The following is a 20,124-nucleotide window of genomic DNA, read 5'->3' as shown; positions in this document are numbered from 1 at the left end:
AAAGAATACAAGATCCTATGGCTTGTTCACTACGAAAAAAGTTTTGATTCAATAGAACAAGAAACCACTGCAACAGCATCCAACAAGATGTCTCCCCTACATATGTCAGAATTATACAAGATCCCTTGAAAGATAAAACAATGGAAACAGCTCTTTTTCTGACCCTCTGATTAGTAATATCAACTGAAGCATAAAGCACAGGCTTGCCAAGTGTGCCATCATGGAGGATATCCAGCACAAAGCCCAGATTGAAAAGGAATCCCCTGTAGTAAGAGATACTTCTGTTTGAAAATGACATTGTAATGATTTTGTCAGCCTATGACTGATTGAGAACCTCCTGAGATCCATTGTCACTTAAAAGAATTGGACCTAACTCTCCACGTGGGAAAAACCAAGTAGATGAATAATGCCTTATTCCCAACTGATGGGCAGTTGAATAGACCATCCATAAAGCTCATCCTTCAGTCCATATATTGTAGACATGTACTACAAATGGATAATGAAGTGAGCCCACAATTTAACAGAAAAAAGACAACTTTAGGAAAGTGAACAATTCTTTTACTAACCCATATGGTCTCCTCAAAAGAAAAACACCCATCTGTTTAATAGTAATAATTTTCAGATGATATTTGGCTATTAAGCAATGAACTACTGCATCTTTCGAAGGAAGTAAAGGATTACCTAAAGGTCCTTGCTCATGATGAGAGTGAGCAGTCTACAACAAATTACAAATGAAAAGCTGTCACCAGAGAAGTTAATGACTGGGGGGGAGAAGGGGAGGTGATGCAGTGACCAGTGAGAAGCTGACATACACCGTTATGTCCAAACTGGAAGGAAAACCAAAGAAAGTTTCCCAGTCTTTGGACTCCAATGACAGATTTAGGGGAAAATGTAGACAAAGGCCGCACAAAGTGGACATGCAGGGATACGTGGTTGGAAGGTATACCCACGTGAGTTGAAGGAGGAAAAAAAAAAAAAAGATGAAAAGTACTATACTGAGAGGATTCCCATAGACATAGTTTATTTAGATTTTAGTAAAGCTAAAAAAATCTGATCAGATTTAAAGATTATTCAAAGCTGCCAGGTGGGGCTGATACACTGAATGACAGTCAAAATCCAAATGTTCTTGAAAGGCTAAAATGACAGCTTGAATCTCCAAAGAATATAAGCACCTTATTAGAATAGAAGTTCTTGAGAATAGAGATTGTTTCATTCTCTGTTCTCAGCAGCTGACACAGTGCCTATGGACAGCACTTAAATGTTAACTGATTGATTCCCACAGTTTAGAAAGTATATGGATGAACCAGAGGGCATTCAGAGGGATGCTCAAAGGGCCAGGCCAGCAGCAAGGTTCAGTTGAAGAAACTAGGGATTTTTGACTGGAGAAGGCTTAAAGGAAGCGCAATAATTATCTTTGTTTATTTGGAGGGTTGTCATGTGGAAGATCATAGTAAAAAGCAAGAATAAAGAATGCTAATGAGAAAAAAAATGAGACGATATCAACTTGAAATATTCATTCCTAAATGAGTGATTAGCAATGGGAAACAGACAATGTGAATGATATCGACGATTCTAATGATTTTATGTAGATATTTAAAACATGTAAATTTGTTGCCACAGAAAGACCAAAACCCAGAAAGTGCCAAATTCTACAAGCATTTGACTTAGTTACTGAGTAAATAGAGATGTTAACCAAAAGGCAACAGTAGTTTAGGATATAAACTCATTTGTAAAATCTTACTAAATGATATACAGTTATGAGCTAAAGGAAGCAGTTTAAGGAAAAACCAGTTTAATGAAAACTAAGCAAAATTATCTAAGGACATTTAAGGATGAATATTGAGGAAAGAGAAAAGAATAAAGAAAAGAAAAATGGAAAAGATCCGTGAAAATTACTATAACAAACTGTTTTCACCATCACAAATGAATCATCATAATTCCAGAAGTGATTTGAGAGAAGGCACTTAAGAGCTTTCTCCCTATTGAGTAGTGGTGCCAGACAGAATGCCTAGAGACACAGTCAAGGACCACAAGATCTAATAGGGGCCAACTGTCTTTTCTCAAATTATTTATTCAGTATTTGGTTTTTTTCCCCAATTGTATATATAAAGAAATTTTAACATGCATTTAGTTTTTAAAATTTAATTAAGTTACTTTAATTTTATTATATATATGTTATATATGTAAAATTATAATTATACCAGTTATACATGTGCAGTCATGCAAAACGTTTCCATGTTAGTCATTCAGATCTTACCATTCTTGCTCTGGAGATGAATGGCATTTTCATTCTGAGTCCTTTGGAATTGTTTTGGTTCATTGTACTGCTAATAATAACTAAGTCATTCACAGTTGATCATCATATAGAATTGCTATTTCTGTGTATAATGTTTTCTTCGTTCTGCTCATTTCATTTTGCTTATCAGTTCATGTCAGTCTTTCCAGGTTTTTCTGAGAGCATCATGCTTGTTGTTTCTTACAGCACAATAGTATTCCATCACAGCTAGATATCACAATTTGTTTAGCCATTCCCCAGTTGATGAGCAGCACCTCAATGATGCTCTAAATATTTTTGTACATATAGGTCCTTTTCCCTTTTTTTTTTTTTTTTTTTTTAATCTCTGGAATACAGAACTAGTAATAGGTCTTGTTTGGTCAACAGGTATGCATGGCTTTATAGACTTTGGGGCATAGTAACAAATTGTTCTCTAGAATGGTTGGATCAGTTTGCAATTCCACCAACAGTGCATTATGTGTCTCCATATCCCCTCCAACATTTGTCATTTTCCTTTTCTGGCTTATTACCCATTCTGATGGGGATGAGGTGGTACTTCAGAGTTGTTTTATATATATTTATCTAATCAGTAGTGATTTAGAACACTTTTCATAGGATTGTAGATAGCTTTGATTACTTTGTTCAAAAACTTTCTATTCATAACCATTGACCATTTATCAATTGAGGAATGAATTGCCTTCCCCCTTCCCCCAAAAAAGTAGGGAGGCTGAAAATCCCCAAAGTGTTTCATTGGGCACCAGTGAAATGGGGTCATTTCCAAGCATTTCAGCAAAGATTAAAAAAATCTCCACAGAATCTCATGCCTTCTGGCTCCATTTATATTCCTGTGACTCTACAAACTAAAACTTTCCCTGCCTACCTCTTGCTCCCATGTATGTCATCACCTTCTCCTTTAGAGTTAAAACTATTTGGTGGCAAAGATTGTCTCACTTTTGCATTTGTATTCCCAGCACCGAGTGCAGTGCCACACTCCTTCCATTTGAGAATTATCAGTTTTTTCATTCATCAAATCCTGCTAAAATATTTTTCTGCCTTTCTATTCCCTTTACTTGTGTCTTTCCTCTTCCCAACTCTATACTTACTCTACCCCTCAAATTTCTGTTTCATCTCCTTATCCTACTCCAGACACTTCCTTACCTCATATTAGCTAATATTTCTATCACTATATACTTTTTAATTTAAAAAAAAATATATATATATATACATTATATATATATAAAACCTCTTCTCAACTAGCCCAGAAAAGATCAGGGTTCAATTCTTCAATGAAAACCTACAAGTCATCCTTTTGGGAGACAGTGGTGCTGTAGAACCATGAGATTTGGGGTCAGAAAACTTAGTTTTGTATAATCTTGAGCAAATCACTTAACTCCCTGGGTCGTATCTTCCTCATTTGTAAAATACAATGTAATATAAATAATTATACACAATTGATCTAAAAACTTTGTGATTTTTAGTACACTCTATCACTGCCTCCCAAGAAGAAGAAAGATGCCATCTAGAACTAGGATTGCATATATTTGTTTAATATATTTATTTCTGATATTTAATAATTAAATATATTGTTTATATATGTGTTTTTTATATATATATATATGTGTATATATATATATACACACATACATTGTATGTACACACACACACACACACACACACACACACACACATATATATATATATATATATATATATATATATATATATATATATATATATAATTTGTTTCATGGTCTCTTTGTTCCATCCTGATGGCCAATTTTCTGGTCATTGACTTCTTTATACTTAGGAAACTCCATGAGCAGCAGACATGTACATAATCTTTCTTAAGATTCTCCTTAATATCATTCTAGTGCCCTCCCTATGAGATTATCTCCAGTTTTTTCCCTCTATAGTTTCCTTATACGTCGGCATTCACATGTTGATGCTCCCATTAGAGTGTGAGCTCCTTGAGAGCTACCCGATCTATCTTTACCTTCCTTCGCATCCTTAGTACTTAGCAAAGTGCCTGGCTTATAGCAAGGAAATTACAACAAATGTTTGTTGACTTTACCTGTTACCAACTCTGTACCAGAGGCCTTCCTTGTCGAGCAAAATCTGCCAGAGTTTGCCGTTTGCTGTCTACTGACATTTCCTTGAAGAACTCAAGGTCACCTCTGTGCCACGGTGAAGAAGAACTTTTGTGGAGGCTTTTACAGCACCTCTCCATCTGGTATATTAGCAGGTAGTGCAGGCTGTTCCAGTAGGCATGTAGGAAACCTGATGATTCTCCTTCAGCAGGATCAGCTGCCTCAACAAACTGCCTTTTTTGGATGCCAGTGACTCCTGGTCCTCCGGCTCAGCCTCCAGCCTCATGTCATTACCCACTGCTCAGTATAGATGTACAGGTCACAAATAGATAGATAGATATGTATGTATATATGATATATATATATATATGTTCAGTGTGCAGTATAGATGTACAGGTCACACACACACACACATATATATATATATATATCAGTGTAGATGTACAGGTCCAAAATGCAGAGTTTCTCATTAATTCAGTATTTCTGGTTTATTAAAGAACTATTTAAAATAAGCATCCTGTCCCTTATCTCCTTTCTCCTTCACCTAAGGCGTCTGCCTTCATTGCAGTCTTATGAAGCACCGACTCATTATGAGACTGATGTGACTCAGAAGAGGATTTTGGGGAAATGGCCCTTGCAGTTTTGCCCAGTCAGAAGCTATATGAACAATGACAGCCTGGCTTATAGGATCCTCTGCAGATAGTGATTGATGACAGTGACACAAAGATGGCAAAAAATAATTTGCTGAAAGAACCAGGGACCTTGGGGACCCAGAAGCAAGTGAAGAGATTATTTAATCCTTTTACATTATAGGGGAGGCCTCTCAACCTTAGCAGCATGAAATGTTTTGTCACGCAGCTTGTTCATGGCAGTGTGAGGACTGAAATTGGGAGACTGGAAGTCTGATTGTAGCTCTGACGCTAACTAACTGTGTAACTTTGTGCAAATTACTAACTTTTCCACTGCTTCTTTTCTAAATGAGGGGATTTCCAGATTGAGGTGGGAGGGAGAATCTGTTCTTTTTGTTAGTTTAAGATGAGTGAGTTAGAGAACTGAGTTATAAGAAAGATGTCACCTCTATTATTGCTTCTGTAAAAGTTCCTTCCCCAAGTGTCATCTCACCAGGATGTCTTTGTCACCATTGTTTTCTTGCCCTTTCTTTCCATAGATTGCAGGCTGCTCTGGGACTATGTCTATCAGTTGCTTTCTGACAGCCGGTACGAAAATTTTATCCGATGGGAGGACAAAGAATCCAAAATATTCCGGATAGTGGATCCTAATGGACTGGCTCGACTGTGGGGAAATCACAAGGTAAAAGGAATCAGAGATTTATTTGGCAAAACCATTACCAAAACTAAGTTTTTGTTTTTCTTTTTTTCTTTCCTTGGACCAGAGAAGAATTGTCTTCTCTTCTGTTTCCAAGTTCTATAGTTTGTTAATTCATACTTCATTGTCCTAAAGAAGGAAACATTATTAAAAATGTAATCTTAGCCCATCCTCCAGCATGTAAAGTTTGCTCATTAATTCAATATTAATGTTTTTTTAAAGGTTTATTTCAAAAAAAGTATCCTGTCTTCTATCCCCTTCAACTAAGGCCTTACTTCTTTGTACTCTAAGAGATATAGACTCTTTATGGTCTAATGTGACTCAGAAGAGGACCTTAGGGAAATGATACTTCCAGCACTGTCCATTGTAAAGCTGTGTGAAAAATGAAAGCTGAGTTTATGCTTAGATAACAATCTGATTCTGACTTCAGAATGTCCTCTCTAATAATAATCATTCCCAGAATATGATGATCCCATCATTTTGAAAGCCAGGAAGATTAAGGAAAGTAGTAAAAAAGGATGAAATCTGGAAAGTAAAATTTGTTGAATCCACAGCACCAAGTGAAAAACAATATTAATTAGTTCAAGTACAGTATTCCAAACTATGAGGTAGGACAAGCAGATTTGGAGCAGACTTTCCTACCAGGAAGAATGCAAATACAACTAGCCATTATATTATGGAAAGGTAGAGACTAAAAAAAAGTAGAGTTGACTGAGTTGTTCTTGGGATTTCCACTGTCTTCTAGGAAAAGAATCTCTCTGACATGTCCCTAGCATAATAAAAAAGATCCTATAGGTTCTGACAGGGAAGCTTAGATGACAGTGGATAGAATCCTGGGCCTGGAATCAGGAAGATTCATCTTGTGGAATCCAAATCTGGCCTCAGATATGTCCTAAGTGTGTGATCCTGGGCAAGTCACTTAATCCTGTTTGCCTCAATTCCTAATCTGTAAAATGAGCTGGAGAAGGAAATAGCAAACTATTCCAGTATATCTGCCAAGAAAACAGGTCACAAAGAGTCTGACAAGACCGAAACTACTAAACTCAGGTTATGACAATTTAATTCTTGACCAAATAAAGACAAGAGTTGACAGGGGCTCGAACATGTTGGCTACTAGGAAGAAAAGAAAACTATCCCTTTTCTGATGTGTCACATTCCCCAGGTTTAAGAATCATTCTCCAGCTGGGTCTGTCTTAGCCTTAATTTTAAATGATAAAACAGAAATACCAGCTTACTAAATGTCATTGTATGGAGGCCGAAGGGATGGGGTAGAATTGAAAATGGTCCATGGGAGATTCCTCAGACCAACCAGAAAGTACTCCTGGGAAGAAGAATTAAGGAGAATGGCTAAAAGCTACGTTATTCCTTCTTGCTCTTAAGATGTTTTACAAAAGGTTATTCATCCCCTGAAAGAAAACCACAACCATGTGTATAAAAACAAAGGAGTGGGGCATAACAGGCATGGAAACAGCCAAAGGGGAACAGAACAGGTAGCCTTCCAGAACTGGCTGGACCGCTCAAAGTGTTGTGTGTGTGCATGTGTGGTGTTTTCTTTTTAAATAGACCCCGTAGTGACTTTTCTGAAGTTCATTTCACCCATGTGCTTTTGTTTCTTTCTTCCTTCTTTGAACAAACAGAACCGAACAAACATGACCTATGAGAAAATGTCCCGAGCCCTTCGCCACTACTACAAACTCAACATTATCAGGAAGGAGCCAGGACAAAGGCTTTTGTTCAGGTACTACTTCCTTTTTTTTCTACTATACTTTTTCCAGGTGGTAGATTTTTATTAAATAAGAGATTGAAGTTGTCAAAAATCAGCATATTTAGTATAATCTGGAGGGTCCCAGCATCTACCCTAATGCATTTTGGATAAAATTGTGAATTGGTCCAACCATTTTGAAAATATACAAAGAAAGTCAATAAATGTATATATTTTTTGACTTAGCAATACCACCAATAGATATATGCTCAGGAGGTGAACAGGAAAAGACAAGTCCTTTTTTTTTGGTAGCCCCCCCCCCCAAAAAAAAAAAAAGACTGGAAATATGGTGATATTCATCACTTATCACTGGAAAAAGGTGGTATATGAATGATATGAAATGTTATTGTACCTTGACAAACAACAAATAGAAAGAATTCAGGGAAACTTGGAAAGATTCATGTGGATTAACACAAAATGAAGCAAGCAGAGCTTGAAGAGCAATTTATGCAGTAATCACAGTAGTACAAAGGAAAATGGTCTTGAAAGACATCGGATCTTGGATCAGTATAACAACAAATCTCAGCATTAGAGAACTAGTCATGAAATGCACCTCCGTCCTACTGACAAGTGAGGGTCAAGGATCAATAGGCACAGAATGAGTCATTTGTGGTCATAAATGGCCAATGCTCAGGCTTTGTTTGTTTAACTATATTTCTTTGTTTTAAGGAAGATAACATGGGAGAGATGGGAGCTTTGGGAAGTAACAGTGTTATAAAAATTTTAAAGTTATAAATGAAAAACTCTTATTATGTGTCAAATGCTAGCACATTATAAAAAGAAAAAAAAAAATCATTATACTCAAGGAATTTACAATCTAATGGAATAGATAGGTACATCCTATCCAGGAATAACTAGAAAATTGGCAAAGGGCATGTATTTTGGAAGAGATGGCCCGAGAAGACTTGAAGTCCCAGTATGACTGGGACTTTCCCTAAGTAGTGTACTTGTGGAAAGGCAGCTATCAATGAGGAGAATACACTCCCAAGGCAAAAATTCCTCTAGGGCTATAGTGGAGCTAGATTTATCTTCTGATATCATAGCCTGTTACAGCCAAAGATAGAGAATACTATTTGGAAGTAATGGGGAAATCTCTTATTTGTAGTTATTTTTAGTCAGTTAAAGCTGGAAGCTGGTTAAGTATTAGCTGACTCATCTCCCTGAATATTCATGATCAGTCAGCATTATCTTTGCATTTTCTAAATGAGCTACTTAAGTCTGGAGTCTCTGTGACATGTTAAACCATTGGAAGTGCCAAGAATTGAATCTGAATTTTCAGATCATCAGCCCATACATATATTTTTTTTGGCAGAAGTTTTGACTTTATTGCCCTCTTGTATTTATGTTTTGATCTTCTCCATCACCATAATGACTTTGTATAGTCGAGATATTTTTCTGCTGCTTGTTCATTTTGGGGTTTGGTTTTGTTTTTCTGGCTATACATGTACATTTATTTTTTTAAAATACACATTTCTTTACAAATCATGTTAGGAGAGACAAATCAGAACAAACAATCATCTATTCTTGTGTGAGTACTGGAAAGATCTTTACAGAAATTCGGTTGTGATACTTTCACTGTCACATGGAAATTTGACCATGGATTCTCAATATGCCAATGAAGAACCCTGCCCAGTTTTACTGTGCTAGGAAAAACTCTGAATTTGGTTTCAGCAACTGAAAATAAAATAACTACCCATTAGTTAAGGAATGACTAAACAAATGGTGATACTTAAACATAATGGAAGATTACTGCAGTGTAAGAAATACCGAAAAGCATAGAAAGGCTTCTATGGAAAGTGAAGTCAGCAGGACCGAGAAATTAATATACCCAGTGACAATAACAGTGGAAATGGAAAGAGTAGCATTTAAAAAAATTAAATGAAATACTTTATAATGACCAAACTTGGCCCCAATGAAGAGGTGGCAAAATGTATTTCCTTCCCTTCTTTGCATGGGAGAGGAAGTTAGAACAATGAATCTACTGTCCAGCTCAGCAGGTTTAGCCAAGCTCTTTTTTCTTTCTCTTTTATTCTTTGTCATAAGGGTTGGCTAGATGAGTAGAGAAAGGGAGAAAAGTATATTTTTGGAAATAAGGATGATGCAAAAATTCTAGAGATGGCAGTAAAAAAAAAAGTTTTAATAAATAAAAAGGTCAGAACCCTAGAGATTCCTCAAACTTCTAAATATATACCATAAATAGTTTCTTCAAGAGGCATCTAAGAAGGGTCTAGATTGTGAACAGATTGACTAAAACTTTAAAGTCAAGAAACAATTGATTACTAACTAGGGAACCACTTCAAAATCAGTTTCCTATGTGTAATCAGACTGTCAACTAGTTATAGTAAAATTCAGAATCAATACATTAGAATAAAAGATAAAGGTGAGAAGAAGACACTTGTAGTAATGAATAAAAGCTCCAATCCAACAAGTTTAAACAAATTATTGTCATCAAAAATGGTAAAAAGGAGGAAGATTTATTTTTATTTTTTTAAATTAATTTTATAATTATAACATTTTTTGACAGTACATATGCATAGATAATTTTTTTTTTACAACATTATCCCTTGTACTCCTGTTCTGAATTTTCCCCCTCCTTCCCTCCACCCCCTCCCCTAGATGGCAGGCATTCCCATACATATTAAATATCTTATAATATATCCTAGGTACAATATATATGTGCAGAACCGAATTGTTGTTGTTGCAAAGGAAGAATTGGATTTTGGGGAAAAAAACAAAGAATGCTCACAGTTTACACTCATTTCCCAGTGTTCCTTCTCTGGGTGTAGCTGATTCTGTCCATCATTGATCAATTGGAATTGGATTAGCTCTTCTCTATGTTGAAGGTAAAAAGGAGGAAGATCTAACCAAATTTCAACCAGGCATTTTTTTTTAATGGACTAATCATTTATACAGCATTCTATTAGGCTCTGGAGATACAGAGAAAAACAAAATGGCACCTGCCCAGAAGGAGTTTAAACTTCTTTTTTTAAAAGGAGAGATACAATACATAGGTAACATAGTATTAAGATGCATTAAAAAGTAAATACAAAGTAGCTTGAGCGGGAATGCTAACAAATGGGGGTGAGGGGATCACATGAAGGTGATGCTTGAGCTAACTGCTAAAGGGAACCAAAGACCCTGAAAGGCAGAGGATAAGAGAGAAAGAAAAGATTCTAGTCATGGGAGACAATCTTTGTCAGGGGGGGAAGTTGGAATATAGAATGTCACTTTGACTAGAATACTAAGTTCTGGGAAGGGAAGCCAAATAAGTCTAGAAAGAGAGGCTGGTGCCAGATTATGAAGAAAAAAGCATTAATTAGGATTATTACAATTTACCACAGAGGATTAGCCAATTTAAAGTCATGAAAACAGAATGACTAAAATCACCTCAGCAAACACTGATCTCTTTTCTAAACATAGGGAAATAAAGAAAACCAAGGTAATACAGGTTTAGAATATAAACTTGCTTGCAAAAATATTAGAGAGGAGAATATTGAAAGACTGTATCTTCTAAAATAGAGAAGAGCTTAACCACCAACTAGTCACAACACTCTTCAGTATGAAATAAATTGGATTAAAACGTAATTTCGGGGCAGCTAGGTGGTGCAGTGGATAGAGCACCAGCCCTGAATTCAGGAGGACTGGAGTTCAAATCTGGTCTCAGACACTTAACACTTCCTAGCTGTGTGAGCCTGGGCAAGTCACTTAACCCCAGCCTGGGGGGGAGGGGATGTAATTGAGAAGTATTTAACAAAATGAATTTGAAAAAAAAAAAAAAAAGACAATTTAATACAGATAACGTCCATGTGTGGTTTTCTAAGTCAGTATGCATCAGCAGGGCTTTGGAACCAGTCCTATTTCTGTTTGAATTCAGAATTACTACCCAAAAGTTTTCAGAGATGAAACTGAAAGGAAACACATAGATTAAAAGCAGCATAAACCTGCTGTTATTAAAAGTCTACATATGAAAATAGCAGCACCACACAAAGAGAGAACCAAAAGTTCTCCCTAGTCCTTCCTAGTCAGGTAGAAGTTCCATCATCAGGGCCATCCTTGAAAATATAATTAAACATTCTTCTGTAGGAAATTTCAAAAATAATGTTCACTACCACATGGATCTAGAATTGAGATATTATCACTTTATTACATGAATAATGTATACCTTCCAAATAAAAGGACTCTTCCACTATGTCTGCTTTACATAGCTTCTGTAATCTTCAGTATAAGTGAATGTATATCATAAAATCCATGATTGCTTAATTATTTGTCAGGCCTACCATTAAACAAACTACACACATGCTTGTATGCCTCGCACTATGTCCTCTCTGTCCTCAGACAATTAACAGGAGAGACAGTGACCCAAGTTAGAGTGACAGTGTGGCCGGTGAGGAGAGCTCTGATTTATTATTTGTCCCTCCATTTTTTTCCATGACTATCAGTGATAAAATTCCCTTTGCACCCATGTCAATCTCTTAGACAATTCTCATTCTCTTCATCATCAGAACTGTTTGTACAGAATTTTAGCTCATGGGATGCTACTTATTCTTTCTCAGAATCTCCTCTCTCCCCAAATATTTCTCATCAGAAATGTTTTTCTCTGGGTCTTGATGATTCCCTTTAGAAATTTAGTTCCATGGTTCCTTGCTATTCTTTCTCTGAACTCTTTGAAATCTGTTCTACCCAAATCTTGGATACTTGTTAAATTACACTTGGTTTTCTTCCTTTTTTCCATAGCAAATTTTGGAATCAAATGAAGTAATAGTTGTAAGACTTTTAGCACAGTGTCTGATGCGTAGCAGGGGCTAGCTAAATGTTAACTATTCTTTTTACTGTAATTATTAGTCTTTGAATCAGGGCTGAGATTTGATGAAATTAATGTTTTAGTAGAGTTTTCATCTGGTGTCACAGGATAAGATGAAGGCAGGAAAACTTGGAGTCAGAGCTAACAATTAGGAGAGATTCTGAAGCTTATGTAGTCAGCTCTTCTTCCCTGTCATAGTTGAAATTACATTATAAAACTATCAGCTTTTTTAATATTATAGGCAACATATTGGAGGCATTTCTAGGACTTAATGTAATCTCCATCTAAGAGAGAAGTCAGGTTAAGAAAGATTTAATTCAAAAAGCTCTGGAGTAATAAAGCAAACTTTTATTTTTCTTTTACTTTTCCCCCTTCTCTAGCAACACCACCAATCTGCCTCACAAGTCTTATTGCTGTTCAGTAAACTCCCATGCCTCTTGATTGTCTCTAGGACCAATTAGGAAATCGCATGTTTGCCGTATAAAGCCCTTCATAACCTTCCTATCTCTCCAGTTTTCTGACAATATACTCCCTTTCATGTACTCTGTTATCCTTCCTCACTGACATCTGGGCTTCCCCTTGCACAGAGCATTCTGTCTTTGTTCCCTATGTCTGGAATTCTCTTCCTCTTCATCTCTGCCTTCTGTATTTCTTCAACATCTGGTTCAAATCCTGTCTGTTGCAGGAGACCTTACTGGTCTTTTCCTTCCCTCTTCCCCCATTCTTCTTTTTATTCATACATATCTCTCTCTCCCTTCCTCCCTTTCTCCATCTCTTCCTTCTCTCCCTCCCTCCTTTCCTTCCTTCTTCCCCTCTTTCTCTCTTGTCTTTCCTCTCTCTTTTTCTTTTTCTGTCTCTCTCTGTGTATGTATGTATATATATATATATATATGTATATTTACTCTCTATATATATCATTTTGTATGTTCATTGCCATTTACATATCATATCCTTCATTAGAACTTGTGGGCAGAGACTATATTTTTGTCTTTCATGATATCCTCAGCACTTAGCACAATGCATGGCACATAATAGGTACTTAATAAATACTTGTAGATTGATTGATTGATTAATTACAATATTTTCCCTTAAATTGTTCTTTGAGTTGAAAGTTATATACCATTCTCTAGGGTCTAAAAGACCAAATTGTTCTTTATAGATTCCAAAGATCTATAAATAGGAAATATATAGATAAATAAAAATATAGATAAAATGTATAGATGAATATATAGATAAAACAGCTCTAGTATGTGATGATAGATCTTTCTTGGTTATGATGTAGGAATGGAGAAATCTTTGAAAAAACTAAATCTTTCTCCTCTTCTTCTTGAAAAAAAAAAGGTTTATGAAAACCCCAGACGAAATCATGAGTGGCCGAACAGACCGCCTTGAACACCTCGAGTCCCAAGAGCTGGATGAACAAATGTACCAGGAGGATGAGTGCTGAAGGAACCAAGGATCACTTCGGGATGGATCAATGAAAAGGAAAACCATCCAGCTGCAGTGCTGGAGGTGTGTGGGGGCAGGGTGAATTGAGGGAAAGCAAAAAGGAAGAAACACAGAATTGGGAGTTGAGCAGACCAGAAAGGACCCCAGAGCACCTTAGATAAAGCACCTGCAGCAGCTGGGTTGGTGTTCTGGTAGAGGGCCCAGAGCCTGGGACTTATGTACTATTTCACTCTCCTTTGGGGATCTCCCTTGGCCTGTAATTCCTCGTCCCCACCCCTCTGCCCATTGTTAGTTTCTGGGTTTGGGGGTTGTTGCTGTTTTTTTATGAACATGCAGTTTGACTTTTTCATAATTCATATAGGGCAAGATGACAGTTTGCTTTCCTATGGAAATATATATATATATCGATTATATTTTTTTTTTGCAAGTCTCACAAATCATGGCATAAAAATCCAACCTGACAGGAAAGAGAGTATGCAAGGTTTCTTTTTTTTTTTTTTTTTTTTCTACTGTACACAGAAGGTTTGCTTCTGTTGCTCTTGTGTCCTGGCTGCTGGAGGGTGGGGGAAAAAAAAACTTACTTTAAAAGAAAAACATTTTGAAAAGGGCACTCACTCTTACTTTTTTCCCTTTCCTTCTTTCCTTCCTGTCTGCCTTTGATCTTTGGACATCTTTCAGCATAGTTCAGCGTAGCCTAACATCTTGGGAATTGCTGGTCTGTGAAATAAAGCCAGTGATCTAAGTGGTAAAAAGTAAAGGATAAAAAAAAAAAAGTACCAGCATTTGGCCACCCATCCTAAATATGCCTTCAGGAAGTTAGGAATTCTACAAGCGTATTTCCAAAGGATACATTCTAGGTCTGAAAAACAAAGAAAAATACAGCATTGGAGAAGGGCACTCACTTATTTGTCCTTCCAGATACCACTCCCAAGTTGCCCAAGATGTCTACAAGCATTAGGATTCTGTATAACATTGAAGAGCGAAAATATGATTAAAAAAAACACCCAGGAACTTAATGAAAAATATCTTGTAAAGTAGAGAACCTACAGAGAGGAGAGGATATAAGGAAATGCCTTGTTCTTCTTGCCCTGTCCTGGGCATCATCTTGCCAACAGTTCCATACCCTATCTTATTTTTCCCGTTATTCAGAGATTTTTATTAATGATTTCATAGTGTCTTTTAACCTGTTTTTCCCCTTAGTTCCCATTTGAATTAGAGCATTTGAGATGAAAGGAACTTCCAGGCAGCTCTAGCTGCCAGCAATGATCTTCTTCTCTTCCCTTTTGGGATACATAGTCAGCCCTTCCTTCCTTCCTTTTTAATGAATGGGATGTCTGAACTTGGGACAGGGCTCATTTATCAGTCTGTTTCTCTTGGAAATTAAGTCAGTAATCTTTTAAGGTGAGGACTGTCTCACCTTTTGATACTCCAGTTACTAATAACAGATGTTTTTTAAAGAAATGCTAAGGGCATTTTTGATTTTCTAGGCATTTAGAATTGAATTGAATTCAATTTACTTTTATTAAGCACCTACTATGTGCAAGACATTGTGCTAGGTACTGTGGATATAAAGACAAACTAAGCTTTACCTTCAAAGAACTTACATTCTATTGAGTTTATCTTATAAAGGATAAGCCTTCCAGAAAGAGGGACACAGGCTTTCTACCCCTTTCTCACCCCCATCACAAATTTTAAAAAAAAATAAGGTTTCATTATTCTCAAGAATTATATCATTTCTGTGGACTTGCTCGTTTTTGGGCAGTGCTCTCATAGCTACATCAGTGACAGTAGGTGCAGCTGCTATCCATATTTCAGGTACCTGGAATATCTGGGCTTTCTCCTCAAACCCCTCCTGCTTTCCCACTTTTCCTGCTAGTCAGGTGTGTTCAGGACGTAAGCATACAGGGTAAGAGAAGTCTCTCTTTGTACAATTCCTAACAGGGAAACCCATCCAGTGGACAAATATTAAGACAAATTATTAAGACTGATATTAAGAGCTGACAACAAATTTATCTTACATGTTAATTTGCCTCTAAAAACGTCCTAGGTCAATGCAAAATCAAATGACAGCTTTCCCACTTCTAGAATGATTAGGGCATATAGGCAGGTAGACTTCCTGTCTGTCAATAAAGCAAAACACTTGGGGTTTTTTTGTGTGCTTTAGTAAAGATGAAATGCCATATAGTAGTTCACCCCAACATGGTTCAAGTGCATACAGATTTTTTTAAGCTTGCTTAGAAGCAACAGCCAGAAATTTTTTACCCTCAAAGACAATTGATAATGGAGCTCAAAGGATTAAATTGAGCCAGGGGCTGTACTTACTATATTGTGAAAATAATTCATATTTTTAAAGACAAGAGAAAGGGCAGAAATTTTTACCCAAAGGCAATATTTCATGGCTCTGAAATGGAAAGAAAATCTTGTTTCTTTGATTTGGGACATTAGTTTCTGATCACTCCAACTAAAGACAAATATTGAGTCTTTTCTTATCCAAGTGGACATGTGGCAAAATTAAAGAGGAAAAGGCTCTCTTTTCCTTAATGCTTCTATATTTTCTTGCATTCTCTGTGGGAATGCAAAATGCTGATGATAACCATATTGAAGAAATGGCAAAAGGTATCCATTTCTGCATAATCCCTTTTTGTTTGTTTTTTCATAATCTGTTATTAATCCAGATGTTTTATGTAACACTTTTCCCTAAAGGTAGCTGCTAATTATGTTCACCCCACAAGCTCCAGCTGATGGTAATGCTCTATAAAGAAAGAAATAGGACCTTTGAAATCTACTGCAAGTTCAGTATTCACCTGCTCCTACCCTTAAAGGCTTTCTGATTTTATGGACAGAGTGTAACTGGTATGAAATTGTCTGTCATTTCTCCCCTACTAGATGATAGCAGTTATCAAAATGTCACATTGGGCCAAACTCATCCAACACTGTAAATAGTTCTCTTCTTGCCTTTCTGCCATCCCATGGGGATTTTTGGCCTGCAAAGAAAAGTACAGAGGTGAGAGCTACATGAAAAGATGTTTCTCCTCTAGTTGAATCCAAGAATCTGAGAACTGAAATAGCCCAACCTGTCTCTGACCAGGAATCCCTCTGTAATGTCTTTAAAAATGAATTGTCTATTCTCTGCCTGAAAGTCTCCAATAAAGGAGAACCTGCCATCTTTGTCCCTCACCCACTGTAGGTTCTAATTTGTCTAGACCCTGTTGTGAGCCAATAGAAAACAACTAGATGCTTGTCTGACATCAAACAATCAATGTTAAGTACGGTTATGTGCTAGGTACTGTGCTAACCACTTGGGATACTAAAAGAAACAAGACAGTCCCTACCTTTAAGGAGTTTACAATCTACTTTCTGCTAATCATTTTTATTCCAATTTCCCATTCTCTTGATGGAAGAAAAAACAAAAGGCAAGTGAGAAATTGAACAATTCACTTTTCAATTCACAATTCACTCTCACCTATTAATCATTCCTGCCTTTCTCAGTGTCCTTCCTTTCTCTTACTCCTAATACAGCATTTGTTATTATTTCCCTTAGTATTTCTTGTCTATGTTAGTTCATTCTGGGCCCGATGATTCTCTGTCAGTTCTTATAGGATTATCTTTTTCAGATTCATGCTACTCTGTCATATTCATAGTCAAATTAATTACCCTTTCTTCCATCTTGCATATGCCTTCTAAAAATCTTAATTAGTCAGTGATTTCTTAGTATATCCGTGTCGCTTTCTTTCAGCAGCCTGCCATTTTCTTTCCCATCAGAAACAGATCTGCCTCATCCTCAAAATTCCATTCTTGAGAATTTTCTATATCCCTTGAGTCAACTTCCCTAGCAAAGTATTATAAGCCATTGGATCCGGACTTTTTGAAATATCATATCCCCAGATGTGTTTGGGTGTTTATTATACCTCTGCTTGGCTTTTCTTACCCATCATCTCACACTTTATCACAAATGGTATCTTAATGGCCATTTCCCCCCAAAGTTTATGCTTTATATTGCATTTCTTTCATCAATTAATTCTTCTCTGTTGATCAAAATGGCCCAAGAAGGCATTTCCCCCTTGTTGCTTCTCCACCTTTTGAAAGATAAACTTATTGTCAAGACAACAAAAACTTATCAGTTGCTCTCCTCTCAGTAGTAGGATGCCAGCAGGTGTCTAGATTATTAAAGACACCTTTATTCAATTTGTCTTTGTATTTCAAAACAGTACTTCTGTGTCTGTCCCTCTATTGATTGTTACTCAGATGTTCTCTACAATGACCTCCCCCCTTTTAACATTCTTGGATTTCCCCTGTGAATATAACTTCCTAATATGCAGTGCTGTTCCACTTTCCCCATGATCTGTTCTGCTTTTTTTAAATAAAATATGCCCTTCCAGAGCCACGATCCAGTCATGAATCTCATCCCACTCAATTCCAATGGAACTGGTAAGGTAAAATTGGCCTCCCTAACCTAGCCTAGCCATAGGACCTCTAATTTTCATCCTGCACTTCTCCAACATCCTATGTTCTTGACATCTTTATTTTCTCTGTACCACTGGAAATCAGAAAACCGTAACTACTCTCTTCAGATATTTTGTTCAGCAAGTCACTGACAGATTGCCACCTTTCCATCAGACTTAAGCAGGGACATCTTGGCAGAGATGCTGGGCTGAATGCAAGTATGCTATAATCTCTAAAATACACTCAACTTCTTCAGCCTCCTTGCTGATGGGGACACCAATTTACCAGCTGTTCAAGAGCGGTTAGGAGAAAACTACAAAGAGAGGACAGTAAATGCTATCATTAAATACTAAAATTTAGAGCAAGGATTCCTAGACTTTTTTTGTGTCATGGACCTTTTTGGCCATCTGGCAGAATTCAAGGACTCCTTCTCAGAATGCTGTTTTTAAATACATAAAACAAAATTGATAGAATTGCAAAGGAAATTAGTTATGTTAAAATACTAAAACAAACAAACAAAAAACTCTAGTTTAGCAACTCTAGTGAAGAACATTTTCTGTCCTCTACAATGCAATCTGTTCAACTTTCCAAGTAAAAATTTGAGAGCTAAAACAGGATTTCCACTTTCTACTTCCTAGAGTCCAAAATTCAAAATATTTTAGAAGTACTAACTGCCTGTTGTAGATGGGAGACAGCAAGTCAGAGTCAGCACTAAGGTTGGGATCTAGAATGCAGCAAACTTTATTTATATTAGCCATAGTCCATTTGACCCATCCTTGCAAAGAAAGCTGAAGAAAATTATGAAAAAAAAAAAAAAAAAAGCAAGCAAACAACAACAACAACAAAAAAAAAAAAAAAAAAAAAAAGGGTAGCATTTCTTTGCCAGAATATTTGGTGCTAGTCAGAAGTATTTAATCTACTATTTTTCTGAAGAGGGAACTGGTCTGAGGGGTGTAGTGTTCCAATCCAGAGCTGGACATAAAAATTATTCCTCTGCCTAACTGAAAACTATAGAGGTCAAATAGAATTCTCTCAGTCATATCTGCATCAACACTAATTGACTACCAACTGTCTAAATATCTCACATGCCCAGTGACTATTCTTAAAGGTTTTTCTTTGTGACAACCACCTGCAAATCCACAATGAATCTAGACTTTTTCTTTTTCTTTTCCTTTTTTCTTTTTCTTTTTCTTCTTCTCCTTTTTTTTTTTTTTTTTTTTTTAAGTTTCTAATCTGTTGTTTATGAGGTGTGGGGTTTATAAGGGACTGAATCAAATGAATGTAACCAAATACAAAAAAAAAAAAAAATGCCTATTCTCAGGGCCAGTGAGTTGCAAATAATTTTTAAAGAAAAGCCTATAATTACATCATCTCAATAAATTGTTTTTATATAAAATGATGTCTCGAGTCTCTTTATAATAACATGAAATATGATCAAAGTGGTTGCTTTATTACTGCATAAAGTGCAGTCGTGGTTTGTAATTGAGGCAATGCTTGATTAAAATGGGATCTCTAAGCATTTTCTCAGGCACATGTCTCCAAATAATAAGAAAGCAGTTGAAATCTGAGCAGTTCCCTCCAACTAAATTAGTCAAGACAAACTTCAGGGGTAAGTGTAGTGTCTGGTTCCAAGGGTCTGAGAGAAACAACTACACAACCATTTTCTGCTTTTGCCCCATGGAACATCTCTTTACTGGCTCTAATAGTAGCCCAAAGCTCACAGGTGACAAGGAAGAAAGGATCACCTTGTGGGCAGTGAATGGCTTAAGGCATCAGCTCTCCTCTCAGCTACATCATGTTTCAACTCAGTATCATTGGTCAGTTGGAACATCTGCACATTAACAAAAATCAATAAGGACTGGAAGAGCTCTCTACTATAAAGTTTGTTGGAACCAAATAAGTTGAATTATCTGAGAGCTAGTTTGTCTCACTGAACGACTAGAATATCAGCAAACATTTCAATTTGATTAACATTTATGAA

At 36.5% G+C, this 20,124-nt stretch overlaps 1 protein-coding gene across 3 annotated transcripts in view; it reads left to right on the top strand.

Annotated features, from left to right (window-relative positions):
• ETV6 (ETS variant transcription factor 6) overlaps positions 1–19,539 on the top strand; it is a 298,560-nt gene extending 279,021 nt beyond the window's left edge. For all 3 annotated transcript variants that reach the window (XM_074269166.1, XM_074269165.1, XM_074269167.1), the window contains 3 exons: positions 5,531–5,673; positions 7,326–7,426; positions 13,593–19,539. In XM_074269166.1, coding sequence (XP_074125267.1) covers positions 5,531–5,673; positions 7,326–7,426; positions 13,593–13,698 — 350 coding nt within the window. In that variant the 3' untranslated portion in view covers positions 13,699–19,539. The remainder of the gene's footprint in view (positions 1–5,530; positions 5,674–7,325; positions 7,427–13,592) is intronic.
• Positions 19,540–20,124: the final 585 nt, after the last annotated feature.

This window comes from Sminthopsis crassicaudata, chromosome 5 (assembly GCF_048593235.1).
Source record: "Sminthopsis crassicaudata isolate SCR6 chromosome 5, ASM4859323v1, whole genome shotgun sequence".
Lineage (NCBI taxonomy): Eukaryota > Metazoa > Chordata > Mammalia > Dasyuromorphia > Dasyuridae > Sminthopsis > Sminthopsis crassicaudata.
The sequence above is the reverse complement of the archived record's forward strand: the minus strand, read 5'-3'. Positions and strand labels throughout refer to the sequence as shown.